Below are 27,485 nucleotides of genomic sequence, written 5' to 3'. Positions count from 1 at the left end.
CAAAAAAACCAACCTCCTACTCCCAACTGCCGAGCCTTCCCACAGGAGAGTCACTGAACCCCGGACACCCATACCCTGGCCTCCATGTCCTAAGGTTAGGGGCCGTTGGCCCCTCTTAGCACCCCGAGGCCATTCTGCACGTGTGCCTGAGTCAGGCCTGACACAACAGTCCACCCCAAGACACTGCCTGAATCCTACAAGGAGGCACGGAGCTCCTCTCAAATGGGGGAGGCAGCCCCGTGATCAGGCAGGGCCTGGGGATGAAAAAAAAAAGCATTTTGGTATCTGTCTAGAATCTGCAGGGCAGGGACCTGATGAGTACCTACAGTGCAAACCCTTGGGGCTAGATGGCCTTACAGAAACACACCAAGAGGAAGTCACAAAGAATCAGCCAACCCTCCCAGATTTTTTCATCCACTCAGGCAGGGGATTGCAAGGGAGTGGCCTGCCATATGGTCTCTATTCTCCCAACAGGGCAAGGGGGAAGCCATCTCCCACAGATACCAGGGCAGTGCAGGCAGGGGAGGGGGTGAGGAAGGGAGGGGGCTCTGAGGTCATCTGAGGGGTGCGGGGCTGACTCACCAGGCTGTGCATGATGCGCACGCTGTCGGGGTTCACCGTGAGCGCCTCCTTGTACAGCTGCTTGGCCTCCTCCAAACTGCCCTTCATCTCGGCCAGCCGGCCCCGCATATAGAGCACCGAATGCGAGGTGGGAAAGAGGCCCGCTGCCTCCTGGATGCAGAAGCCTGCTTCCTTGAGGTGCTGCTGCTCCATGAACAGCTCGGCTGTGAAACCAGAAGGGCAGGTGAGGCGGCGAGAGAAGTCAGAGGCTGTGGCCCCCTCCCACATCTCACCGTCCGCCCCCCGAGTTCAGGAGCCGGGCTTGGGTGATCGCACCAGCCCCCTGAGACAGCACAGGATGGGCTCACTCTGGGGCACGGCCGTAGCACCAGGCAGCGGTTGCTGAGTGCTCACCCTGCGGCAGGCTCATGCCGTGTGCTGCATGGAGACCAACTCTGCCGACACACCCGAAACCCTACAGAACCATCACTTCTGTAACCCACTTTGGGGAGGAGGAAACGGGCGCAGAGAGGCTGAGGAACTCTCCTAAGGCCACAGGGAGAGAGCGTGATGGAGCCAGGTTCACACTGGGCTGTCTGACATCAGAGCCTGGCAGTGGGGGCATGAGTGGGGTCCCCTGCAGCTAAGTCATTGCTCGGGTCCTGTTCATCACTTGTTCATCTGTTCCCCATGTGTCTGGGGACAGGGTGGGGGGCAGATGAGGTGGCTCCCCAGGGATGCCAACCGACTGAAGAGCTAACTCTACCTGCATCATCAGGACGAGGAGAGCCACATGCTGCTGCCGAAGATGGGACTGGAAGGAAGTCCCGAGGGTGCCTGCGAAGGGGCAGGGCTGGGGCTCACACCGAGAAGCTAGAAAGCCACCAGTACATACTGAGAGTTGACTGTGGACCCTGGGCCAGGCAAACATCTTCTCATAGGTCTGGGAGGGAGGCAGGTTCTCTCCTGCGCCCCAGGCTGATAGAGGGAGGACCTCTCCCCAGCCCCTTGGTAGAAGGTGCAGCTCCTGGCCTCCCTCCAGATTCAGGACTTTCCATCCCACAGAAGAACGACGTCTTTCAGCCTACTGGCAGAGAAGATCTCCCCACAACCAGTGTGCCTTCTGGCTCCAGATCAGTAGAAAACGGGGCAGTTTCTCCAACCCTGGCCCAGCCCACACAAACGCACATTTCAAACCCTCACTGTGCAGGCACACACCCACCGCAGGTGCTTTTAGAAATGCAGTGCCCTGGAGTTGCCTTGCAGCCCACTCAGCCCGCCTCCCACGGCAGCCTGGGCTCGGGTGCCCCCCTCGGGGGCTGGTGCCCCACACAGATGGGAGGGAACACAGAAGGGCAAGCAGAGCCTGGCTGGTGACTCTACCAAGAGCAATTCCCAGCAACGGCCGAGAGCTGAGGTCACACTGGTTCAGATGAGTCTGGAGGTCGGGGGTGGATAACAGACCTTCCAAAGGAAGCTACCAGAAAGAGGTGGAAAACCCAGGCCCAGGCAGCCCACCTTCTTTTTCTAACAAGAAGCAGGAGGAGGCCTAATAATGGCCTTGACTGCACACAGCACCGGGGGCACCCAGCGTGAATGCAGCCTAAGATCCGCTGGATAATCAAAGCAGCTTGAACACTGCAGAAGGCTTTCTGAGCGGGGTACTCTTGTCCTTTACTGGAGATGAGAATGTGGGAGAATCAGAGAATTAACTCAGAGGAGCCAGGCTGGCATGATAAGGTGAGAGAACAGCACAGGCCGTCCTCAGAGACGGCCTGAACCGGAGCTGCTGCCTCGGCTCTCCATCGGCTGCCTTCATACCTGCGTCCAGCATCAGGCTGCTGAGGACCGACCATGTGCCTGGCCCTCCCACGAGAAGGAGAAAGAGAGGTGGGGGAAGGGGAGCAGCTGAGCCACCAAACCACTGGAGTGACCAGGGCAGTGGAGTGACAAGTGCCATGGCTGAGTGTTTGGGGCACTCAGATGGGGTCGGGCCAGCTGGGCTGCTTTGATCAGGGGAGTCTTCCTGGGGGAGGTGGCATCTGAGCTGGGGCCTGAAGGCACAGGGGCACTTGGCCTGGCAGAGAGGAGAAGGGAGGCTGCGCGGGCTGGGTCTGGAGGGCTGGGCAGGTTTTTCTGGGCCACAGGGGAAAAGGAAGGGAGGAAATGTGAGCGGTGGGGGTGGGGAGGCCTGTCCTGCACCAGCCCCTGGGCTGCTCCGTGCACTGCCAGGAGCTGAGCTCAGAGGAGAGCTGGGCTCTCTCCTCCCCTGGACCTTGCCCCAGCAGCCCTCCTCGGGCCTGGCCCACCTGCCTGCCTGGTCCTGGCCCGGCTCATTAAGCTGTTTACATCTTGCTGCCCTGACTCCTGAGCCTCGTCTCTGGAGGCTGGCCCCGTCCCTCCCCTGGGATCTCTTCACAGTGCCTGCACATCAACAGATTTCAATTACGAGGATCCCCAGCCCCCTCCTTCCTCGGGGCCCTGGGCTTCGTCCCAGCCACACAACAGAGGACATGCCCTGAAAAATAGGTAGGGCTGCTCTGCTCTGATGGACTTCATCACCAGTCAGGCAGGAGACCGGATGCCACAGGACAGAGCCACAGGCGAGGGCCAGACGGCCCCTGGCAGGCCCACTGCCCTGCACACAGACCCTCAGGTCGGAGGGCCGCAAATGTACCCCTTTTGTCTAGCCTCAGCCTCCCTGGGCAGCTGTTTTACCAAACATGGTGCTCCCCAGCCAGCCAGCCTCGGCTGCAGAAGGAGCCCTATGGCACAGTGCCCGCCCACTGCCCAATCCTCTACCTCCCAGCCTGGTGACCAGGGCCCTAGGGTGTCCACAGCCAGCCCAGTCTCCCCTGGCCAGGGCTGGATAAGCACCCACTACCACTGGATTTTCCTTGGATTCTTATAGTCGAGGTCATCCCTCCAGGGTCCTCGCAGCCCCCTCAGTGTCAGAGGCTCCTCTCTGATCCCCTTGGTCCCTTCTCTCTCCCCCTCCCTCCTGGTCTCCACTTCTCTTGCTTCCTCTCTTCGTACCCCAGCCCTGACCTCCTCTCCTGTCTGTGTGTTTCGGCTTTTCTTCTTCTTCCCTCCATCTCTCCCCACCCGCACCCCCCTCTGTGCTTTCTCTCAGCAGGCTCCAAATGGAAAACATCTGTTCCCTGGAGCTTTACAACAGTCCCTTTTATTATTTTTTTCTGAGGCATCCTGATCTAACCCTGCACCCAGAGCTGGCTCCAGTCTCCCAGTCGTTCCTGCCAGTTCCAAGCCCTCTGTGCTGGGAGGAGGGCTTTCCTCGGCTGGTCCTGAGGAGCAGGGTGAAAGAGGGCCCAGAGGGCCCAGGGCCAGGCCTGAGGCCTTGGAGGCACCTCCCCGGGTGAGACGGCTTCCTAGAGGCCCCCCAGCCTGGAAACTCCAGAAAGGAAGGGGGGCCACCCGGGCTAAAAGGGCAGAGCCCTTCCAGGGCAGGAGATAACGTTAGACCCTAAAAAGAATCCACCTTGAGCTCCAAGTGCGGGGGGGCGGTGTCTCCAAAAGTTATCCCTTAAAGGAAATAAGCATTTCCCTATATGGGTGCCCAGAATAAAGGAGAAGGAAGGGTCGGGGAGGGCAGGGGAGGAGAGAGAGTGAGAGTAACAGAGAATCCAAAGGTCTGAAGGGACTTTTTGGGTTAGCCTGGGACCCAGGGGTGCATGACGCATTGACTCAGGCTACATGGCGTCAGGGCCCTGTGGGCCTGGGTGCCCGACTTCCTGTCCTGGGAGCTCTCCTCACGAACTCAGGAGGGGGGGTTGACTGACAGAGAGGAGGGAAGAAGGACAAGCAGGAGCACAGGAAGAGAGGATGCAGGAAGTGGGCATATAAGGCCAGAGGGAGAAGGGAGACTGGAGGGAGAGAAGGGAAGAAATGAGGAGGAAACGGAAACACGAGAGTCGGGGGAGCCTGTTGGACCAAGGGTCAGACGCAGCTTCTGTCCCAACTGTAAACACTGCCCTACGGCCCCACCCAGGTCCCCGGTCTGCCTGGCCAACAGCGGGGGCAGCGTCCACTTTCGAGGCCATCTAAAGAGCCAGGGCACCAGCGCCCAGATGGTGTGGATCTGCCATCTGGAAGCTGAGACTCAGGCCAATTTTCCCCCGACACAGGGAATGCCCACAGCTGCCTGCGAGCCCTTGGACCCCCAGGGCAAGGGGACTCTCCCTGCACCCACAGCCCTCTCTAGCATGCTCTTAGCTCCCAGAGACGTGAGCTGCAGAGAGAGGAAGGTGGGTCTTCCTGCCCTTCTGGAAGGCACCTCCCGACACTCAGGATCCTGGAGCATCTATGGGGCCGGGTGATTCCCCCATTTTCACACAAATCCACTGCCAAAGAGGAGACATTTTTGAAACTCATCTCTCAGGCAGAAACCCTCCGTGAGGCTTCTCACTTCAGACTGGAATGGGAAGGAGTCTTGAAGAGGTTGGGGGGGGTGGGGGGGGTGGGGCAGGAGGACAGTTGGGAGATGAGGGATGCATTTCCCAACCTAAGTGCGGGTTAATGATGGAGCTTACTGCCAAGACAGACTGGGATGCAATTAATCTTGAACCAAACTGGGAGATTAGCTCATTCCAAAATGATAAAGGGGGACAGTCTTCTCTTCCTGGAAATCTGGTGCAGCTGGAGGAATCGTGAGGCTGGGTGGGTAGGGGTGGGCACGGGGGCTGCTGCTGACAATACGTGTAGCTCGGGTCAGGTGGGGTGAGGAGGCGTAGGGCGATCTGCTCCTGGCAGTCCTTCTTCAAGGGGTGCTCAGCACATGCTTGCTGGTGATGATGATGGCCAAGGGAGGAGGGGGCTCATGCAGTGAGGATTCTCCAGAATCCTCCCACGCTCAGAATGGAAGACCTAGGCTACCTTCTTGCTTCCCTTTTTGCCTGTGGCAGCTACCCACCAGTCTCTCCTCCTTTCTTCTATAATGACAGATCCCCTGATTTTTGATGGGGCACATGTATACCCAGAATACTCTGGCACCTCCCAGAGTCCTTTGCAGGTAGATGTGGTCATGTGACTAAGTTCTGGCCAGTGGATCATGAGGGGAAGTGATGTATGCAAATTCTAGGACATGTCCTTCCAGGGACGGGATGTCCCCTTCTCCCACCCTTCCTAGTTATGCCTTGGAATGTCAATGTGGTGGAGAGCCACCTTGGATCACAAGGACAAGAGTGACACCGTAGTAAAAGCAAAGCCAACAAAATGGAAGGAATCCGGGTCCCCGGACCAGGAGAGCAAGGCTGTCATCCTAGTCAAGGCTGCCATCTCTGAATTGTTACAGAAGCAAAGAGAAGTGTAGACCTTATAGAAGCCACCGCTATTCTGCATGGGTCACACACCCCAAGCTTGTCTCCTAATGCCACACAGCCCAACCCTCACCTTGCACCACAATTCAAGCACTTGGACTTTGTTCTCAGAGTTCTCCATGGGCCAAATGTCTAAGATAATTCCAGAGAAGAAAAGCTAATGTGCAAATTATTGAAGGATGTTGGCTTATATCAAAATTCCCATGTCTAATTATAGGCTTCAGGAAGGCCTTTAACCTTACTTGGAGTTACCAGAACATACTACCACCCTAGCAGAAAGCATTTCTCAGAGATGCAAGCAGCCTTGTAAAATGCAGAAAGGTTTGTTATCTGCTAAGATGAGTCAACAAGACAGACCGTTAACACATAAGGCCTTGGGAGTTCCAAAGCAGGTAGCATGCACCTCCCAAATGTGACCTCTCATCAATGCACTGCCAATATATTCCTTGAAGCTGGGGAAACCCCCAGGGAGGGTGAAGCTTTCTGCCCCAGGCCCCTGTGGTGGTGGGGCCCCAGTATGCCCATCGGGAGCTGTTAGAGCTCCACGTCTTAGAAGATGACAGGGCATCTTTGCCTCAGAGGAAGCCTAGCTTGTTATCCCTCTGGATTTTTCAAAGTTCTTCCTACTTCAGATGCAACAAGTGACACTGGAGCACAGCCCCCGCATCCCTCGCATCCCAAGGGAGCCTGATGTGCTAACTGGGGCAGTATCTGCATTATTAACATGCTTCCCGGTCTAGTCTTTTTATGAATCCTTGTCCAATTTTTTCCCCCAGATTTAGATCCTGTGGAGGGGAGTGGGGGCGTCCTGCATACTAATGTGTCCATATGTGGAAGCTACCAGTGGGGAACTGTAGATCCTCAATCAACAAGCACATTCTAACTCTGACTTGCAGAATCTGCAGGTGCCAGGAAGGGAGTGTCTCCTTTGTCTCTTCTCTCTCTCCTCGGGGGTTATCGACACTGCCCAGGGTCGGGGGTGTGGGGAGGCAGGGCCGGGGGAGGGGCGGCAGGAGGGTAATCAGTAGCAGGTGAGGCGCTTCATGCCTGGGTCAAGGGGTCATGTTGGATTCCACTCACCCTATCACCTTCCTTCTCCTTTTGCTGCTGCTGCCACCATTTTCTCTCATTCAGGCACACCCTGCCTTGGTTCTCATTTCATTCTAATCCCCCTCTCACACCCACTCCAGTATTCTTGCCTGGAGAATCCTATGGACAGAGGAGCCTGGCGGGCTACAGCTCATAGGGTTGCAAATTAAACTTTGCCGAGCACCTACTATGTATGTGCTAACTGCTCGACACACGCTAGCTCATTTCAGATCAGGGCAGTAAATGAGCTGTGGGACTCTGAACCTCCTGCCTCCTCAACACTAACAGACCCTCCAACTCCGGGGTGGCAACGGTGCCCACTAGCTATCAAGAGAGATCCTTACCTGAATGGCGATCCTTGAGTTCCCAGCCCTCTACTTTCAAAGAACTCCGCCACCAGGTCTTGCTTTCTTGGGGCCAGCACACCTCACTTCTGCTCTAGCTCTCCCAAGAGTTCTTGGGGGTTTGAGTCCTAACGGGTTTTCTTCAAGACACAGCTTTCCCACCTGGGCTGCCAGGGCAGACCCGCAGGAGCCAGAGGGGGCCCGGGTGGGAGCACTCACCAGCCTGGAGCCAGATCTGTTCCAGCGTGGTCCACAGCTGCATGGGGCCCTGCTTCAGGACCGAGCTGGGCATGGTCAGCTCTGACATGGCCTCCTCCAGCCGCGAGGCAGCAATGGATGATGCCCGCCGAGAGCCTGTAGAGCAAGACAGGAAAGGCTGAGCTGCAGGCCTGGTGGCAGTGGCTGCATAGCCCTGCAGGAGCGGCACGGCACGCTGAGTCACAGCAGGGTGGGTGCCCTCACCCATGCATGAGAGAGGAGGTGGGCTACTGAGGGGCAATGAGGCAGTAAGCCCACCTCTAGGAGTCAATCCCTAAAGAAGAACACCGTGAATGTCGGCAATGGTGGGCATTCTACCACTGCCCAGGACACTGAAGACAGAAACGATCTCAATGTCCACTAGTGGGGACTGATTAAAAATAAGTGAGAGCATAATCATACTGGACAATGCAGTCATTAAAATAGCAATGCATAACTATGGGTACTGATGCAGAAAGATGGTGACGTTATGCAGTTTGGTAAAGAAATAGAGGAAAACAACAGAATGCGAAAGACTAGAGATCTCTTCAAGAAAATCAGAGATATCAAGGGAACATTTCATGCAAAGATGGGCTCGATAAAAGACAGAAATGGTACGGACCTAACAGAAGACGACGATATTAAGAAGAGGTGGCAAGAATACACAGAAGAACTGTACAAAAAAGATCTTCACAACCCAGATAATCACAATGGTGTGATCACTCACCTAGAGCCAGACATCCTGGAATGTGAAGTCAAGCGGGCCTTAGAAAGCATCACTACAAACAAAGCTAGTGGAGGTGATGAAATTCCAGTGGAGCTATTTCAAATCCTGGAAGATGGTGCTGTGAAAGTGCTGCACTCAATATGCCAGCAAATCTGGAAAACTCAGCAGTGGCCACAGGACTGGAAAAGGTCAGTGCACTCCAATCCCAAAGAAAGGCAATGCCAAAGAATGCTCAAACTACCGCACAATTGCACTCATCTCACATGCTAGTAAAGTAATGCTCAAAATTCTCCAAGCCAGGTTTCAGCAGTACATGAACCGTGAACTTCCAGATGGTTTTAGAAAAGGCAGAGGAACCAGAGATCAAATTGCCAACATCCACTGGATCATGGAAAAAGCAAGCGAGTTCCAGAAAAACATCTATTTCTGCTTTATTGACTATGCCAAAGCCTTTGACTGTGTGGATCACTACAATCTGTGGAAAATTCTGAAAGAGATGGGAATACCAGAACACCTGACCTGCCTCTTGAGGAATTTGCATGCAGGTCAGGAAGCAACAGTTAGAACTGGACATGGAACAACAGACTGGTTCCAAATAGGAAAAGGAGTATGTCAAGGCTGTATATTGTCACCCTGCTTATTTAACTTATATGCAGAGTACATCATGAGAAAGGCTGGGCTGGAAGAAGCACAAGCTGGAATCAAGATTGCCGGGAGAAATATCAATAACCTCAGGTATGCAGATGACACCACCCTTATGGCAGAAAGTGAAGAGGAACTAAAAAGCCTCTTGATGAAAGTGAAAGTGGAGAGTGAAAAAGTTGGCTTAAAGCTCAACATTCAGAAAACGAAGATCATGGCATCCGGTCCCATCACTTCATGGGAAATAGATGGGGAAACAGTGGGAACAGTGTCAGACTTTATTTTTTGGGGCTCCAAGATCACTGCAGATGGTGATTGCAGCCATGAAATTAAAAGACACTTACTCCTTGGAAGGAAAGTTATGACCAACCTAGATAGCATATTCCAAAGCAGAGACATTACTTTGCCAACAAAGGTCCGTCTAGTCAAGGCTATGGTTTTTCCAGTGGTCATGTATGGATGTGAAAGTTGGACTGTGAAGAAAGCTGAGCACCGAAGAATTGATGCTTTTGAACTGTGGTGTTGGAGAAGACTCTTGAGAGTCCCCTGGACTGCAAGGAGATCCAACCAGTCCATCCTAAAGGAGATCAGTCCTAGGTATTCTTTGGAAGGACTGATGCTGAAGCTGAAACGCCAATACTTTGGCCACCTCATGCAAAGAGTTGACTCATTGGAAAAGACTCTGATGCTGGGAGGGATTTGGGGGCAGGAGGAGAAGGGGACGACAGAGGATGAGATGGCTGGATGGCATCATGGACTCGATGGACGTGAGTTTGAGTGAACTCTGGGAGTTGGTGATGGACAGGGAGGCCTGGCATGCTGTGATTCATGGGGTCGCAAAGAGTCGGACACGACTGAGCAACTGAAGTGAAGTGAACTGAACTGAACTGAAAAAAGCAGCAGACTGCAAAAGAGAGCACAGTTTTATGAGAAACAAAATACAGGAATGTTTCCGAAAGTCTGAAAGGCCACTTATTAAGGTTTGAGTGGTGAAATGATGGATGACTTTTCCTTTCTCCCTTTCATATTTTTACTTTCTGTTTTCACAAGCGCCTATTATTTCTTTATAGAGAAGTACCCTGGAGGAGGGCATGGCAACCCACTCCACTATGCTTGCCTGGAGAATCCCATGGACAGAGGAGCTTGGTGGGATACTGTCCATAGGGTCGCAAAGAGTCGGACACAACTGAAGCAACTTAGCACGCACGCATGGTGGAATGATGGATGAATTTTCCTTTCTCCTTTTTATATTTTCACTTTCTTTCACAAGTGCCTATTATTTCTTTATAGAAAAGTCCCATTGGAGGTTGGGCTGTGAAGGATTCTTGGGTAGCAGCTTGGGCCAGACCGTGTGCAGTCCTGAGTAACACTGGGTCCCTGTTCAGGATATACAAGCTGTTGACATTTACAGTTTACGAGACGGTGAAATGAAAGCTCTTTTTTTTTCTCTCTCTCAGAGGTAGTAAAGGCTCCAATAAACTCAGGAGACCTTGGGGCAAAACCACAGATGACTTCAGTTTATAAGGCGAGTGTTCATAGAGTCCTAATAACTTTGTCCAGAGTTCTCCCCTCTCTAATTGCAAAGGCGCTACACTCCCTGGCACTGTTGCCTCCTTGGAGTCAGCAGCTCTACGTCCAGCCCATCACTCCTCAGCTCAAATCAGGTGCTGGGTGTGGCTTCAGGAATCAGCTTCATCTCTTGACAACAGAGGCGCAAGTTGGTTCCCAGCCACAGAAGTGGAAAAGATGAGCAATGACACCAAATACAACTCCCTCACACGTTCATTCCCGTGACTAATTTTGCTTGTGGTTTTGAGGAAGGTATTCGCTTTAATCAGGTCCTGGGTTAAAATATGTTAAGTTTGCAGATTCTAAACTGGTTTGAATTTCACAAGCCATGGATGTCAGGATGAATTTTTCCAGGAAACTATAGTCAGATTTAGGCTGAAACAGAAGCTCAGCCCTTCCTTTCTACTTGACTTGATCTGTTGAAGACATTATCACGGCAGACCTTGGCCTTGAGCTTTTTTTAAAAAAAAAATTTATTTCTTTGGCCTTGCAGGATCTTCATTGTGGGAAGTCTTAGTTGCGGCATGTGAGATCTAATTCCCTGACTAGGGATTGAACCCAGGCCCCCTGCATCGGGAGCATGGAGCTTAGTCATTGGACCACCAGGGAAGTCCCCTTGGCCTTCAGCTTCAGCCTAAGGGGAGACGGTCTCTGTGCTCCACACAGTCATCTCTCCACCCCAGTCTTCCCCACTCCCACACAGAGGATGGGGTCTCTCTCTTACCTATACAATCTGCCTACTTCCTGCCCCTGGGCCAGCAGCTGTCTTGACACTCTGGGCCCTAAAGAGGCCCGAGGGCAGTTCCTTAGCACAGGAGCTTGGGCAGCAGCCAGCCAGAGGCAGGATGGATTCCACCAGGCCCGGCAAATGCTCAGGCTGGGACAGGGAGCTGTGGGCTCATGTGGACAGCTGCCCACGGGGCACGTTCTTACCAGAGTCTGCATCATGGGCATCAGGCAGAGTCAAATGCATGCCACTCTGTTTCTTCAGTGTGAGGCCCTCGCCAAGGCTGCCATCCTTTTCCAGGCCCCTGGAAGGCAAGGGAGGGCCAGGCCCCAGTGAGGTGGAGGGCTGGCAGGGAGAATGAGGGGAGCCTTATGCCAGGTAGGCTCTGGGGCTGAGAGTTCAGACCTGAGAACGGAGCTAAAGATCACTGGGAAGGATGGAGATGAGCAGCAGGCCAGATAACAGCTCAGGCTCAGGATTCTAGAATCTAGTTCATCCCAGAGCTGAAGTACATGGTATTTCTCCTGATCGCCTCCTGCCCGCTCCCTTCCTCGTCCACAGGTTGTGCGCCTGCAAGGCCATCAGCCTCCTCACTAGTCCCTACCGGGACCACATTTTGTTTCTAGAGCTACATGCTTACTCATGCTGTTGCCACCAAGGCCATTCCTGCGGTTCTTGAGATCCACCCAACCCCCACCGCCTTTAGAACCCAGCCCAAGGTCCCCGCCTCCCTCTAGAGGCTTTGAGCTGCTCATCTGCTCTCTGTCACCGTGGATCCCAGTGTGCATGCGTGTGCGTGCGCGCGCGCACACACACACACACACACACACGCTGAGGATGAGAAACCCTCCCGTCCATCTAATCCCTCTTCTCCCTTTTGTGTCCTCTCAGCGTCCAGCAGAGAGCCAGGTACAGAGCAGGTGCCGTGAACTGGCTTCCATGGAAAGCCTGGTTTTTGCGGACCAGCCCGCCCCCTCAGCCCGCCCTCTAGGCACGGAAGGCCCAGAAGCCACTCCCTGCCTCAGTGTCCCTTACCCTGGACTGCCAGAGTGGCCCTGGAGGAGCCGGAGGGGGCCCTTCGGTGGCAGATAAACAGTGTGGCCATCTTATCACACCTCCCCCAGTTCCCCAGGTCCCTGCAGCTCCCACACAGCTAGGGAGGCTCCTCTTTTCTAAAGAGTGGGGTGCGGGGGAGCCGCCAGCTTGGAAAGGTTATACCCATCTTCGGGCGCACACAGCCCCTGACAGCACCCTGTGACCTTAACCTGCTGACTGCGGAGTCTCAGAGGACTGAGGCCGAAAGGGCAGTTGAGGAGGAAGCAGGCCCAGAGGCCTCCTCCCTTCAGAGTGGACCCACAAAGAACACCAGGGCATCCTTCCGTCTTAATGCCGGTTCACACTGAGCTCGGGCCTCTGGGTGCACAGCCATCCTTGTGGGCGTTAGAGGGAACCATCCACAAAAGCACAGTGGGAAAGGGCCGGCTCCCACCCTGCATGCCCACCTCTCCTTCTCGGGGAGGCACAGATGCTCCTGCTCATGAAAGAGTGTGAAAGAGCCAGGGACCCTGGGGGAAAGCTGGGGGCTGCCCCTCCTTAGCTGTGTGACCCTTGCCAAAGCTACTTAACCTTTCTAGATCTTACTTCTCTTTTCTTGAAATGGTTATTGTGTGGAGTTAATGAGCATGAGAATGTCAACATCACAAGGAGGATGAAATGAGGATGTGGACTGGGGCCCCTCCCACAGTGGCCTAGAGTAAATGCACAGACACAGCCGCTGCTCCCAAGGGGGCTCTTCTAGGGGCTCCAGAAACGGCTCAACTCGGGGACATCCTGCCACCTGGTCCTAGGCCCCTACCCTGAAGAACCCAACACCTGGACAAGAGGAGACAGTCCACGCTAAGCATTTAACAAAGACCCAGATGGAGAGTGTTGCACTGGGGCACCAGAGGCCAGGCACAGGGGGCTCCCCAAGGGGCCGTGTGGGCCGGGCCAGGCAGAGCAGAGGAAGACAGCCAAGGTGCAGAATGGGAGGTGGGGCTGGCAGGGCGGGGTGGCCCAGACCTTCAGGCTGTGGATTCTGGCCTTGATCCTGGACTGCCCCAGTCCAGATGTGACAAGTTTTTGCTCTGTGGCTTCAGGTTCAGAAAGAACACTCCCTATCCTTGGGAAAGCCAGGAGGGGACTGGATTTTACTCTCTGCTTCCAACAGTTTGCCTCCAACTAGCTGGCCAGGCTGAGCCCTGCTCTACCCTGAGTGGGTGGGGGTGTCCCCCAGAAGTGAGGGTGAAGGTGGTGGCTTGAAAAGACCCCAAGGCAAGCCTGACAGCTCCACAGCTCTGCTGCTCCTGGAGGGGAGCCACAGGTTAAGCCCTACACGTGGAGACAAGGCTGCAGCTCAGAGGGGCCCCACCGTGATCGCCTAGATGAGCAGGCAGCCAGCCATCCGGCTGAGAGGCGCGCTCTGCCAGCTCTGGAGCAATTCTTCTCTGCAAGTGGAGCCAGGCCACGCACCTGCCTGCCTGTCACAGCTGGTGAGTGGCAGGACAAGGGACATCCAAAGGCGGGCCCCCCACACACCAGAGTCTGGCCCTCACTCCACAGCACCCAGCTTCCAGGTGGTTCCCCATTTCCTTTCTGAAAAGTCCCTCACTCCAGAGCTGCCTGCTGGCAGCTTCCACCCACCACCCTGCTCTGCCCTGGAATCTTCCAGGCCCAAAGCCTACAAAGAGAGGGCTGACCCTACCCTGCCCAAGGATTTTATTCGGTCAGATTATCCTGGGGCCTCCTCTGTAAATTCCAACTTTAGAGACATTGTTTTGGGGATTATAAGAGGTTGCTAGGCTCCCAGAGTCCCAGTGAAAGGACAAGTGCCCACCAGAGTGGGGTCCCCTGAGGCGGGAGGGAGATGACACAGCCAGACAAGGGAGTGGAGCAGAAACGAAGCCCATTTCTGCTTTGGGCTGCACAAGCTGAGCCTGGGTGTCTTGGCAGGTTTCAGCAAAGACGTTCTGCAGATTCAGCCTGGACAACGGTGCCCTGCTCTGGTCAAGGAGAATCTCAGAGCTGGGGACTGGAGCAGGAGATGGGATGTGTGGAGATGGTAGGTGAGTGGGGACCCTTCAGGAACTCAGCTTCCTCCTCCTCCTCTCCCAGCTTCCAGATGGAACCAGGAAAGAAGTGACAAGCTCCACAGGCTGGGGTTCAGGAGACTCAGGTTTAAGCCCAACCACTACCACTCATAGGAGAGTGGCTCTGATACATTATATAAGGTCTCTGGGTCTCAGGTTAAGAACCCTGGGGTGAGGATAAACTATGACAGTGGATAAGATAAAACCAGCTGATGGGGGAGGTGCTTAATAATGATTTCTCTTCCTTCTTATCCCCCTGAACTTTCCTAAAGAGCCTTTTTCTGTCCTTCACAGAGGATTGTCAAAAGATTAAAATTAGGGCAGGCCATAAAAAGCCCCAGGAGCAGTAAGTCCCATGCCCTCATTCAAACATCCTCACCACCCTCTCACCCATCAGGCATCATGGCCACTCAGCTGTAGACTGTTGCTCTGGCGACCACCACCTCCCAACTCCGTCTGGAGGGACCCGCCACTCACCCTAGCTGGGAGAAGCTGTACAGAGTCTGCCACAGCTGCAGCATCTGTCTACAGGTCACTAGGGCTTCCTCTGGGCCTTTCAGGACCTGCTCCAGCTTCACCTTGGTGAACATCAGGCTGTGGGAGGAAGAAGAGCAGTGAGAACACCTGAGGGGCCCCCTTCCCCTGGCTTTCCTCCCAGGGTGGAACCCCAGGGGATTCTGCCCCACCGGAGCGGCCCCATCAGCCCACCTCCCCAGCACTCAGGAGGCAGAGTGCCCACACGCACGGCGGTGGCCATATCCCTGGATCATGTGCTCTCTCTCTGCCTAGCTCCCCATCCTCTCTGCCAAAGCACAGAGCACTCCTCTGCGTTCGTCAGCATCCCTGTGGCTCTTGCTTATCCCGATCATGTACCATCCTGCCCACCTCTCAAGCACTGTCTGTCGTGGTAGCGGTCTCCCTCCACACCCTCAGCTCTGCAGCATCCCCCTCACCGAACACATGGCTATCTTTTTACTTACACGCTTTCCAGGCCTTATATCAGAGACAGACCCAGAAGGAAACTGACTCAAGGAACGAGGCTAAGCAAGGAACGGGTGAAAAGGTCACAAAAGGGCAGGGTTCTGCTTTCCCTCCTCACCAGCATGCAACAGGTGCTTGAATGCAAACTGTATCCTGACCCCTGAACACCTGAGGATGATCAGGTTTTCCTTAATCTTCACTGAATAGCCCAACATTGCCAGTTCTCCTCATATATTCAATAAGATGAAAGTGACATGAAGTCTTATTCAGTCACCGTTTAGGAACAACAGAATCTCTTTCAACCCCCTCCCCCAAACCTGAAGTCCTCTAGGGTAAGAACAGTGGGAACAGTGGGGATGTGACCCTGAGAGAGGCTGGAAAGAGAAGGAAAGGGCTGGTCCCACCAGAAGGCAGGTCCACAGCAGGGGTGGACAGCTGCCCCGCTCTGCCCAAGACAACAGTACAGACCATCAGAGCGCTGGTCAGCAGGACCACCCTTTAGTTGTTGGGGAGTCCAGGGTCCTGATGAGGGCCAAGGCAGTGGCTATTTACCAACATGTATGGAAATACTGCAGTCTTTTCACCACGGGTACTGCCAGCTACACTGATGCACACCAGCTGCCTGGCAGCCTGTGGAGAACTTGGCTGAGCCACTGAGGCCCAAACAAGGCTGTGACTCCTGGTTCTCCTCAGGTGGTAAGCGGTGAGCCTCCTTCATTCACGACACTGCTGCTGCTGCTGCTGCTAAGTCGCTTCAGGCGTGTCCGACTCTGCAACCCCAGAGACGGCAGCCCACCAGGCTCCCCCGTCCCTGGGATTCTCCAGGCAAGAACACTGGAGTGGGTTGCCATTTCCTTCTCCAATGCATGAAAGTGAAAAGTGAACGTGAAGTCGCTCAGTCGTGTCCGACTCCTAGCGACGCCATGGACTGCAGCCCACCAGGCTCCTCCGTCCATGGGATGTGCCAGGCAAGAGTACTGGAGTGGGGTGCCATTGCCTTCTCCGATTCACGACACTGCTTCTGGACAAATCCGTGGTCTCAGTACCCTGGTGGTAGGTGCTGGGGACGCTGGTCCTGCCATCACCAGTCCCTTTTTCCAGATTCTTGAAAGGTCCAACACTCCACAAGTATTAGGAGCCTCTGCTTTAGGAACATGAAGACACAATTTTGGCCTTCCAGGTTACGATTAGTGCTAAAAATGACAAACTGCTCACAGACTCCAGGGCTGGTGTTCTGGGTCAGACTCAGAACAAGGAAAAGCACAGATCAAGGGGGTCTTTCTGGGGCTGGTGTTTGATGAAAATGTGGGGTAGGATGTGGCTGAGAATTGGGGGAAGGAGGGGGACTGTGGTGGGCTATGGCTAGAACAGGTGTTGGTGCAAGTGAAATCTCTCCATGGGGAGGGATACCCAGAACAGCAGAGTCCCCATGGCAGGGTGACTGGGAGCTGGTTCCCTGGACAGTCCCTTGGGCAGACCAGTCCTGAAGTACTCCTCTGCTCCCACATCTCCCCAGACTGGCCTTCTCTGCAGCATGCCCCTCCCCACCAGGGCCCGTCCCCCTCCTGCTCGCTGGCTGTGTCCCTGAGAGCCGGCAGGGGTCCGTGGGGTGGATCCAGCCACACCACGTGCCCAGAACAGAAGTGGCCGAAAGCTGAGCTGGTGTTACAGTGACTTCTACCAACACAGGCTCTTCTCCTCACGGCTGCTGACATTCCATTAGCATGAGCGACCCAGGGTGGAATTTCTCAACCCAACCACATCCTTTCTGGGCTGGGGCAAGCGCTCTGACAGCCCTCCTCTGGCTGGATCCCTCAGTCCCAGATCCCTGGAGGCCCCGGTTAGCTCCCGAGATTTCCCTGGTCTCACAGTGCAGCACCACCAGGACCATCCTCCTTGACAAGAAGCCCTGCGCCGACCGTGACATCAATCAGAACACCTCTGTGTGCCACCTTCCATCCCGTGACCCTGGGGACCCGTATGGTGCTCACAGGGTATTAGAGGCACCCTGGACCACAGGGCAGGCTCCCCGGCTCATCCATGCTTTGTTTCACGCCATCGCCCCTGCTAGGGCTCCCCTTCCCCTGACACGTGGCCAGCTCCTAACCAGGTGTCACCCTCTGACCTTCTGTGTGTCCCCATGGGGGCCTCACACCCAGGGGTTTTTACTATGTCGTGGGCACATGGGCATCCACACACAGTGGGCACCGCCGAATGCTCTCCACCTGGTAACAGGGATCAGCAAACCACCCCACTCCTTGTCGCTCTTCTAGGACAACCAACTACTGGTCCTGCTGGAGAAAGGGCTCTCCCCCTCCCATCTGCCAGGATGCGTGGCCCAGTTCTTCAAGCAACGGTACGAGGAGGCCGGCAGGGCCTAGCGCGCCACTATGGATGGTGGGGCCACAGCCTCATCAGGACTCTATGCTTCCTGGGTGGAGCCGTGGGGAGGCTGCTGGCAGTGGGGGCTGGGAAGAGAGGGGGAAGCGCTGGCTCCCCACTCCCTTCAACCAGCCCAGTCCCTGGCATACCTGTTTTATACACTGAATGAGTCTAACATGTCATCTGAAGAAACGATTCTGAGACTTAAAAAAAAAAACAAACACATTTTAATCCAAAGTTCTAGTCCTCCTCCAAGAAGTGTGATCACCCCTGCCCTTCTCTGCTTAGGACAACCTTCAGTTAGCATTTAAATCACTCTCTCTCATTTATACCTGTGTGTGTGTGTGTGTGTGTGTATACACGTTTTCTGTTTTTCCACATAGGCTTATGCTTTTAACAGTGAAGAAACACTCACATCAAGCATTTACAAACTCAGATGCTCTAGAGAACACTCGGCAGCCAGCCCTACATAGAGATGGTTAAACTACCATCTATCTTGCCCTGGGTCTTGCTGTGCATCCCCACCTGGGTGACAAGTGCCCGCAGGGCAAGACCCTGCCTCCCTCCACGTCAGCATCCTCCTCGCTTCCCTGGTGCCTGGCACAGAGCTGAGCACACGGTGTCCATTCAGCTTAATACTATGAGGATGTGTGTGTGTGTGTTGTTACAATCCTCCAGCCACATTCTGGTCTCGTGGTCCACGGTAAATCGGAGTCAACTTCTGAAGGCACCACTTCCCGCTGCTGGCTCCCAGCTGGGAGGCAGGTGGGGAATCTGCTCGCGGATGCCTCAGAACTGCAGCGAGGGCTGGACTCATGCAGCCAACAGGCAGAGTGCCAGCCGATTCCATTTTAAGCTGTCCAGAAGCAAAATGTCCCAGGGCCTGGGGAGGAATGGGGAGCTCGGGACGTGACACAAAGGCATCTGGCTCCATGTGACTCCATCTGGCTCTTCATCCCAGAGAAGGGTCCCGCAGGCAGAGCCAAAAGTACAACAGAGGGGAGTCTCCAAGGCAGGAAGGCTGGGATACTGGAGTCCAGCAGCCCTCCAAGGCCCTGACACGAGCCATTCCGGGGGAATGGCCCCGCTGCTGTCCTGACCCTGCCCTGTGATGTCACTCAGTGCACAGACACCGGCCCAGGAGTGAGAAACCCGAGCCAAAGTCCCAGCTTTGCACTGCCACCCAGCTGGCATGTCACAGGTTCCAAACCTGTGACATAGGAGTGAAGTCTCTTGTCCCGTCTGCCCCAGAGACTCCTGCAGGATGAACTGTGATGACCCAGAGCAGCAGCTGAGAAGCCCACAGCTGCACTAAGTCCTCAAGCACAGGCCTGCCCGAGGCTCTGGGAAGGGATTCCTTTATACTTGCAGGTCTGAAAGGCCCCAAATATCAGCGTTCAGGCCAGGTGCCTTTGAAGGCTCTCAGAAAGCCCCAGACCTTCACGGCTTGTTCAGCAAGGCACGGGGGATGAAAGATGGGCATAAGAAAGGAAACGGATGAGAAGGGATGGACAGAGCCACACCAATCCAGGCAGAGCGAAACCACCTCGGCTGTGACCCCCACTGCAAGCCCTTTCCTGTTTTTTAAGATGTAGAATAAACAGTGAGGTCTTTTAAGGCCGAATGCCTTTGCCAGGCCGCCAAGGCATCTGAAGGCAGATGTGAAAGTGAGTGTGCTCTCTGGGGAAGGCGAAGGAGCAAGGGGCACTGTAGATGCCACCGCAGGGGTGAAGCTGCCAGGGCCTCAGGAGAGTTCCAGGTGCTTGTACTCTGCACAGCCCAAAGGCTGAGGCATGAGTGTCCTGTTCCTAGCCGGGAGACCAGCACAGCTGCGGCCCACCCTCTAAGCACTCACATCCTTCCTGACAACCACCAGGGTTGTGGCGGTCCCTGCTGGCCCCCTTCTGGGTCACCTGCACAGGTCAGCACCTGGGGTCAAAGACAGGTACTCATCGGACCTAAACAGAGCCAGTCCCTGTTGAACCATGACCAGTCTCAGCCCTGCAGAGTCAGTCTGTCTGCATCTAGGCCAGCCCTCCTCCAGTGGGGGAAGACAGAGACCAGTGAGGTCAGCGTCTCTGGGTGTGGCCACAGGTCACGGCCTTTGTAAGTCTTTCTGGTCGCTCTGGCCAGGGGCTGATGATGGAGGTTCCCGGGGGAAAGCATGGGTGGGCCTAGCACCGCCTCTCTTCCCAGGCCCTCTGCCTGGCCTGCACTCCTGGGCCAGGATCAGCCTTCTAATTATTTGTCAAGAGGATCAAGACTTGGAGCTATTCCCACCTGAGGCCAAGACAAATCATTTCTTTCCACTGCTATGAAGAAGAACTATCTTAGGGTGGTCCTCCTCAGAACTGGGTGAGCATGAGCCTTTCCAAAAACTTTTCTTAGAAACAAAACATTATTTTGTAAATGGGGGATATTTTTGTGACAATGGCTCTGGCTAAGCCAACAAGCACTGTCCTGGGGTCAGAGTTCATCCTGGCCATCCCCCTCACCCAGGGTCTCAGGCATCTTCCTCTGTGCTCCCTCCCTGCTGCTCACCCCAGCGCCCCACCCGCAGTGGCAGAGTGGACGCTGGCAGAACTGAGCTGGCTGCGGGGAAGGACATGGGCTGTGTGGGCAGCAAGCACAAAAGGTCCACATTTTTACTTTCATGTTCCTTGAAAGAACTTCCCTGTAAAATATACTCAGCGTATGCAGTAAGAAAGACTTGGACATGGTAATTGCTGTGTACCTGAGGGAGCCGCCTCTGGCCCCTGCCTTACTGCCCAGCACACAGGAGGACGTCGTACTGAAGCGTGGCCTCTGGCCTCAGACGACGTGGGTCCACTGCCAGGCCCTGCTGCTTCCGAGCAGGTGCCTTGGCCTCTCTGAGCTTCACCGGCTGTTGGTAAAGCAAGGGCGGTAACAGCACCATCACAGAGGGCTGCTGGCAGGACTACAGGCAACAGAAACCGTGAAGGCAGCCGGCCCTGCTGCATGGCTACTCCTCAAGAAAGGTCAGCCGCCATCCTGAGACCCCTCCATCATTACTGGTCTTTCCTACCAGGCTCCGTGCTCCAGCAGGGACCACATCTTCCTCATCTTTATATGCCCAGTGCCTCACCTGACGTCACTCAACAAATCATCGTTGGATAACAGAAGAAAGTTGAGTGACAAGGACTCACTGAGGCCTGGAAGGCTGTAGGGTCCCCGGGACCAAGAACCAAGGAAGCCAAGCTGCAGAGCACCCTGTGGAAACTCTCCCCTCTTCCCGGTCCCGCTGCCCACATGTGTCTCCCCGGCCCCGGCCTCTGGCTCCTGGCCCTCATGGGAGTCCTCTGTGATGGGGGAGGGTGGTGGCAGGTATGGGGAAGGCATGAAAGGGAGCATTATCTCTTTAAAGGACAGTAATTAGTAATTCCAGCTGATGGCCACGCTGCGTTGTTTTAATGGAGAGTTCTATTTTTATAGAAAACACATAATTGAGTGGAAAAAGCAGGCTGTTCTCTGAGTCACCACAGCCACACCTCTGGAAAGTCTTAACTCCTCAGCCAGGAGGCCAGAGCCTGTGCACAGCGTGGGCTTCGGTGGGAAGTGGGTCTCTTCCCAGAAAACGGGGCCTGAGTCTGAAGACCCAAGTTCAAATCCCAGCTTCCCTTCCTCTAGCCCTGGGACCCCCGGCCAGTCATTTCAGCTTCTCAGAGCTTCAGTTTCATATCTGTAAAATGGGACAACAGAATCGCTACCCACTCTGGGCTTTAGGAGGAAACAAGGCAGGCCCTTCCTAAAGGGCTCGTCCACACGTGCCCTTCCTCACTACTTACCCAGCCCGGTTGTGCACAACCGCTTACGTACGCCCTTTCTGCCTCTGTTTCTCCATCTGGAAAACAGGAGTTAACAACACTTTCTACACCTCCCAGGTTGTGAGGAAATTGAGTGAATGCGTGGAAAGTGCTCAGAGCAATGTCTGGCACACAGCCAAGCACGGGGTGTGTTGCTATTTTATTATTATTGAAGTGCTTGGGGTTCAAGCATAGCAGTGTTGTTCAGCTAATCAGCTGGCTGGGGTTCTAGTCCCTGCTTTGCTACTCATCAGCTATCTGACCTGGACAGACCAGCTAACTCTCCAGTTAGTTTCCTTAGAGTAGGAGGGTAAGACCGAAAACTCAACAAATCAAACCAAGACAATGACAAAACAGGGTAAGGGGATGTGGGAGCACTCTGAGGGCTGTAAGAAGCCAACATCCCCATGCGTTCCCTGCCTCCCTCCCTTCCTTTCCTCCATCCTTCCAAAAGAGCAAAAACAACGCCTACAGTCTGCCCATCAGGGGGTCTACGTATGTGCTGGATGCCCAGCTGTCAGTTCCCTACAGGGAGGAAGAGGAGACAGAAGACAGGCCATCATCTGTCCTCTGTCCCCAAGGTGCTTCCACATGCTCAGGGAAGCTCGAGCAACACACCCAAGGCAATTAGGAAAGGAAGCAGAAGGGAATCAGATACTCAATGAGTGGGTCAGCTCTGAGTGCAGGAGCTACAAGGCAAAGTGGAGCCCAAGGGGAGTCCCTGAGGCTGGGCAGAATCTGGAAGCACGGGAGGGAAGGAGGGCACCCCCTGGGGCTGGGCCAGCAGGGGCAGGATCAAAGGCCTGGAGGTGGCGCCCCACGGCCCACTCCCAGCCCTGGATCGGGGCAGAGGGAAGGGGAGGAGCGGCCAGAGTGTCGGAGCCAGCCACTCCCTCACCTCCACTGGGGCTGTGATCATCTGGCTCTCACCCTAGCCAGGGCAGTGCTGAAGGACACAGGTCTCAGAGTCCTCTAAATGCCCTGCCTCTGGGAGAGACTCCACCAGAGCGATTAACTGATTCAGCTCACACACTTGCTCTAAAGCTCTAACAGGAGACCTCCCTGAAAGGGAGAGGGACACTTATGGTAACTTTTCTTGGCTCTAAAAACCAGTCATTTTCCCTTGGTTCTGGAGGATTACATTGACTCATGTCCCCTAATCTTTTATGGTTCACACTGATCCTCTTCCTCAGGGGTCCCCAAGCTCCAAGATCTAATAACTGATGCTCTGAGGTGACGCTAATATAATAACAGAAATAAAGTGCACACTAAACGTACCGTACTCACATCATCCTGAAACCATCCCCACCACACCACAATCTGTAGAAAAAGTGTCTTCCACGAAACTAGTCCCTGGTGCCAAAAAGGCTGGAGACAGCCACTCTATCTGACTTTGAAGCTTTCAAATCCTTTAAAATCAACAGCCCCGCAAGCTTTCACCTCCAGGAGCGAGCACCTCTGTTTCAAAAGTTCTGCCCCACCCGCGGAACAGCCGCCTCCACCCATGGCACCTGAGGCCTAACCTCAGCTGACTGATGGCTGACCCAGTGGGCCTTCAGGCCTGGCTTCCCTCAGCTCCGGGAGACCAGTTTCAGTTACCTTCAGGTGACTCCCCAAAGACACATTCTTGATCATGAAAGATACAAACACAAACCACACAGAAGCCATTCCATAACCACTCTGGGGTGGAAGAACTTCCAGAAGGATCCTTAATCGGAACAAAAGTTGGCTCCCAGCCCAATGTAAGAAACCAGGAAGCAAACACCTTGGTCTATAATTGCTGCCCAGTGAGATGATCTGGGGACCTGAAGACTGCCCACTGCAGAGGGCAGCCCTACTTCAAGGGTATCAGTGTGCCTCCTGGGCCCTCTCCCTCCTGCAGAGGCCGGGCCACTCCCGCTCGAAAACCAAGGGCCCGGCCACAGCCCCTGCCTCCAGCAAATGTTGAGAACAGTGAGACTCAGGAAGCAAAGAGCTAAAAACCACTTTAAAACAAAGAATTCCTTCTGGAAAAAGCTGTTTTCCTTCGTTCCTTCCTTTCTTCTTCCCTAAACAAAATAACCGAGGTCATTCTAGTTGCAGTGTGAGCAGAGGACTGCAGGCAGACGGAAGCCTCGGTGACTGCAGTGTCCCGAGCAGTGAGGTCCTAGGAGGCTCCCCAGAACCACCAGCGCAGGGAAATGCTGAATGTCAGCCTGGCTGAGCCGAAGAGGAACTGACCTTTGGGGAAGAGCGAGCTGGTGCCAGCGATTACGCCTGGCTTAACACTTCCCTCCACCACATGGCCTTGCAAGTTCACCCCAAGGCTGCTCCCCTCATCGGGGCCTGTGGCAGCCAAGAATGTTTAATGAACCTGGCGAAGTGAGAAACTATGTTTGTGCTCATACCTTTGATTCCAGCCCCTCACTGGTGTGCTGGTATTTCAGGCATCCTTTTGATCCACTCCAAGTCCCTAATAAGAATCACCCAATAAACACAGTGGGTTTAAGTCAAAGACATTAACGAAGCCCCAGGACTCTGATCTTTTCCGCTTGGTGGAATACACCACTCAAAGTTTATCACATGCAACCTCACAAAGGTGAGGCAGGCCAGGTAGAGATCAGAAGGGTGCCCTTGAGGCCTACGTTGGCCTTAACAGGATTCAGTCATGGTCTGGCCCCAGCTAACGCCTAGTTATCAGCTCAAACATTTTCCAAAACAGCCCCGGTTTCCTGGGGGAGATGCTATGACTGGTTCCATTTGTTTACAAGTGGCAAGCCGAGCTCTGGCTTGTTGAGAGAGCCATATAGCTCCTGCTCTGGGGAAAGCTCCCTAGGGCTCCAGACAACCCTTCCCTTAGGACTTTCCAAGGCCCGCAGGACCTGGGCTGGGCAGAAACTCTTAAGAGGAGTGGTAAGAGGGGAGGGGAAGGGCAAACCCAGTTTGCTCCCCTCCTGCCAGCCCAATAGCCTGGGCTTTCAAAACCAGTCTGGCAGGCTGCCAGGCCTGGGGTGGGAGCAATGACTGACAGGCTGGTTATTGGAAAGCTCCCATCATTAGCCCAGGAATGTTGTTTGGTTACTATGGCGACCTTCCCTACAAGCAGCCTGACTAAAGCGCAAGGAATCTGTTACCTAAAACCAGCACCCCGTGGAGCCCATGGCTTCTGGAACAAGCTTATCAGTGGCCTGTTCCCTTGACTCTCCTAGCTGAGCCTCCCAAGCCCAGGAAGGGAGAAGGAAACAGCTAAGACATCGCTGAGCTTGCTATGGGGAACCTCTCGAATTCCAAGGCCCAGCCTGGCTTGGAACCCAGGTCCAAATAGGGAGCCTGCTGCCCCCTTGAGGCCCCCTGCAGACTGGCCAGGGGCAGCCTGGCCAGCACATGTGTCCAGGGCTTAGTGGAAAGCCCTCAGCATTTCAGGAAGCTGCTCGGGTGTCTGGTTCTCGTCACGCCAGGTTCACGCTGTCCCTGCAGGGCCATCAGCCACTGCCTCATCACGTTTCTGCCTTTTTAAACTCAAGCTCCATTAACTAAAGGTCACCCCACAGCACGGAAATAAAGATCCCCTTTGCTATGTTTTCTAATCCCTGAATTTGAAGTCAGCTCCACAAAGGCTGGGATTTTCTCCAGGAGTCTTGAGTCCTGGAAATGGTGACCTCCTGGTGGCCGCTAGGGAGCCCGGAACACCTCTTCTTAGCTTCCACTGACCCTCCTGTGCAGGACGCCCTCCCCTGGCCCACCACGTGTGCTGCCCTCCTTGAGCCCCCCCCCGTCGCAGCCTTATGCTGTGGACCATTTCCCCTTCCCCCACTGCTGCCCTTGAACCCGTCTGTAAACTGACTGTGAGATCTTCTCTTGTCTGAATCTCACAATAGACCCTGGAAGCAGAGGGAGGCAGGAGAGATGTCAGTCTTTCAGCAGCTGAGGAGGAGAGGACATGGGGAGGAGGAGCAAGCTGCTGGAGGGAGCATAGCTAAGTGACAGCCAGGGACCTGCTGCGGCTCCCACGTGGTGACAAGCCAAGAGGAAAGGGTCTATTCCACTCCCCAGCATCCCCCTGTGCCAGGCCTCCTCCACCCAACACGGGCCTGCCAGCCTCTCCTTCACTCTGCACAAAGGAAGAGCAAGGTCTCAGCCACTGGAACCGGCAAGACGCTGGGTGGCAGAAAGGCCCAGACCTGGTGCCTTTGAGTGCCCACAGAACAGACCTTATTGACGATGCTGGGGTCAGGGCATCTACCTCATCATCTGGGGCAGATTTTTTTGTTTGGCTGCACTGATATTTATTGGATTAGGGGTTTAATTAACTGCCGTGGCAACAGCTGGAGCCACACACAGCTTGTTTCCAATGCAGGGAGCAGCTGGAAGAGCAGGCTACAGTTTCAGCTGAAGGGCAGTGACATTCTTCAGTGATCCCTGACCGTAATGGGCGCAATGACATTTCCTGCTAGTCCATGGGTCTCATCCGTGGGGAAAAGCACTGAATTATTTGCAAAGACCCACGGTCACACCCTAGGTCACTCCACAGTGCTGTGGTGGGTGGCTATTCCCCCCTCATACCCCACCATCCCTCCCGCCTCACCCCCACTCCCTTTTCTTTTTGGCTTAAGACAACAGAAATATACTGTCTCACAGTTCTGGAAGCCAGAAGCCCCTTGTATTTTATTCAGTTAGTTTTTTAGCCTTTTAGGGTGGCCCAGTTCAAAGGGGAGCTCCCCATGGTCATGAATGTGAGGGGCACATGGTGGCTCAGAGATAAGAACCTTCTCTCTCCCTGGATGGGCGGGTTCACAAATGGAAGCACCTCGGGGGATGGGACGCTCTGGGCCCCAAACACTCCACAGCAGGCTTCTCTGTGGTGACAGGAACACAAGAACCCCAACCGTGCTCTGGGAATGGGACTTCCTCAGGCTGGGACATCAGAGGTGTCCCCTCGCGCTTCCAGCCCCTGAGAGCGCCTGAGGCCCCTGTAGCGGCCCTGTGGTGTTTGGACAGAGGGGCTCTGCTCCCTTGGCAGAGGCTGCCCCACGCTAAAGGCTCTTGCCTGCAGAGGCGGGGACCCAGCTGACGCCGAGCGGCAGCCACCCTACACGCTGATCACCAGCACCATCTCCACCCGCGGCTCCCACTTTTTTGGCTTCTATTCTTCCGATGCAGGCACACAGGCGCAAATGTCACAGTTCGGGTCCAGGTATTCTTGGGGGCCCAGAAGGCCACCCACGGGGCTCCGGGGGAAGTCACCAGCCTCACAGCAAGGCCCCACCCCTGCCCCCACCTCTCCAAAACACTTGTGACTGAAGCATTTCCTGGTGAAAGAGTCTGCACCTGAGTGAGGTGAGAGGGAAGAAGAAGGGGGTGGTGGAAAGTACACTTGGGGGACTAAAGAGACGGTTCGCACTCAGCCCAAGAACCAGGAGCAGGTGGGGGGCGCGGCGAGGAGGAAGAGGATGGGGGGTGGCAGGAGACACCTCCCAGGGCGTGAAACAAGCGAGATGGGCCTCTGATCACACACGGGAAGTTTCAAGCCGACTTCAAAAGGTGGCGCTGGCCTCCCCACATCAGGCCAGGGAGAGGATTCTGCCAGCAGAGAGCATTCAGCCCAGGAGTTAGGAAGAGTCAGATGGGTGGCACTAGCATGGGAAGCTCCTGCACTGGGTCAGGGCGCCCAAGGGAGCAGTGTGTGCAGCCCCTCCTGCGGCTTCCACAGGGCAGCTCTGCGCCCATCTGCTCAGTCTCCATCTGTTAATGCATGGAAGATTCCACTCAGATAAAGGACAACGTCTGACACCTGGCCCAGCCTCTGGTTTCTTCTGTGACACACGCTCTGAGCCGGGGGCTGGATAAGGATTCTACCCCTTTTACTGTTCTAACCCTTCCACCGAAGCCTCACTGACAATAAAACATAGAGAGGCACACTCGCACACACATATGCATGCTCGTTCACACACATATGCAC

At 54.8% G+C, this 27,485-nt stretch overlaps 1 protein-coding gene across 5 annotated transcripts in view; it reads right to left on the bottom strand.

Annotated features, from left to right (window-relative positions):
* The window catches only part of TTC7A (tetratricopeptide repeat domain 7A), a 121,459-nt gene that overhangs the window by 11,879 nt on the left and 82,095 nt on the right, over positions 1–27,485 (bottom strand). For all 5 annotated transcript variants that reach the window (XM_045162233.1, XM_025260974.3, XM_044925887.2 and 2 more), the window contains exons 16-19: positions 14,838–14,954; positions 11,439–11,536; positions 7,550–7,684; positions 583–785 (exon numbers count right to left, since the gene is read on the bottom strand). In XM_045162233.1, coding sequence (XP_045018168.1) covers positions 583–785; positions 7,550–7,684; positions 11,439–11,536; positions 14,838–14,954 — 553 coding nt within the window. The remainder of the gene's footprint in view (positions 1–582; positions 786–7,549; positions 7,685–11,438; positions 11,537–14,837; positions 14,955–27,485) is intronic.

This window comes from Bubalus bubalis, chromosome 12, assembly GCF_019923935.1.
Source record: "Bubalus bubalis isolate 160015118507 breed Murrah chromosome 12, NDDB_SH_1, whole genome shotgun sequence".
NCBI classification, from domain to species: domain Eukaryota; kingdom Metazoa; phylum Chordata; class Mammalia; order Artiodactyla; family Bovidae; genus Bubalus; species Bubalus bubalis.
Note: the sequence above shows the minus strand (reverse complement) of the source record. Positions and strands in the feature narration are given on the sequence as shown.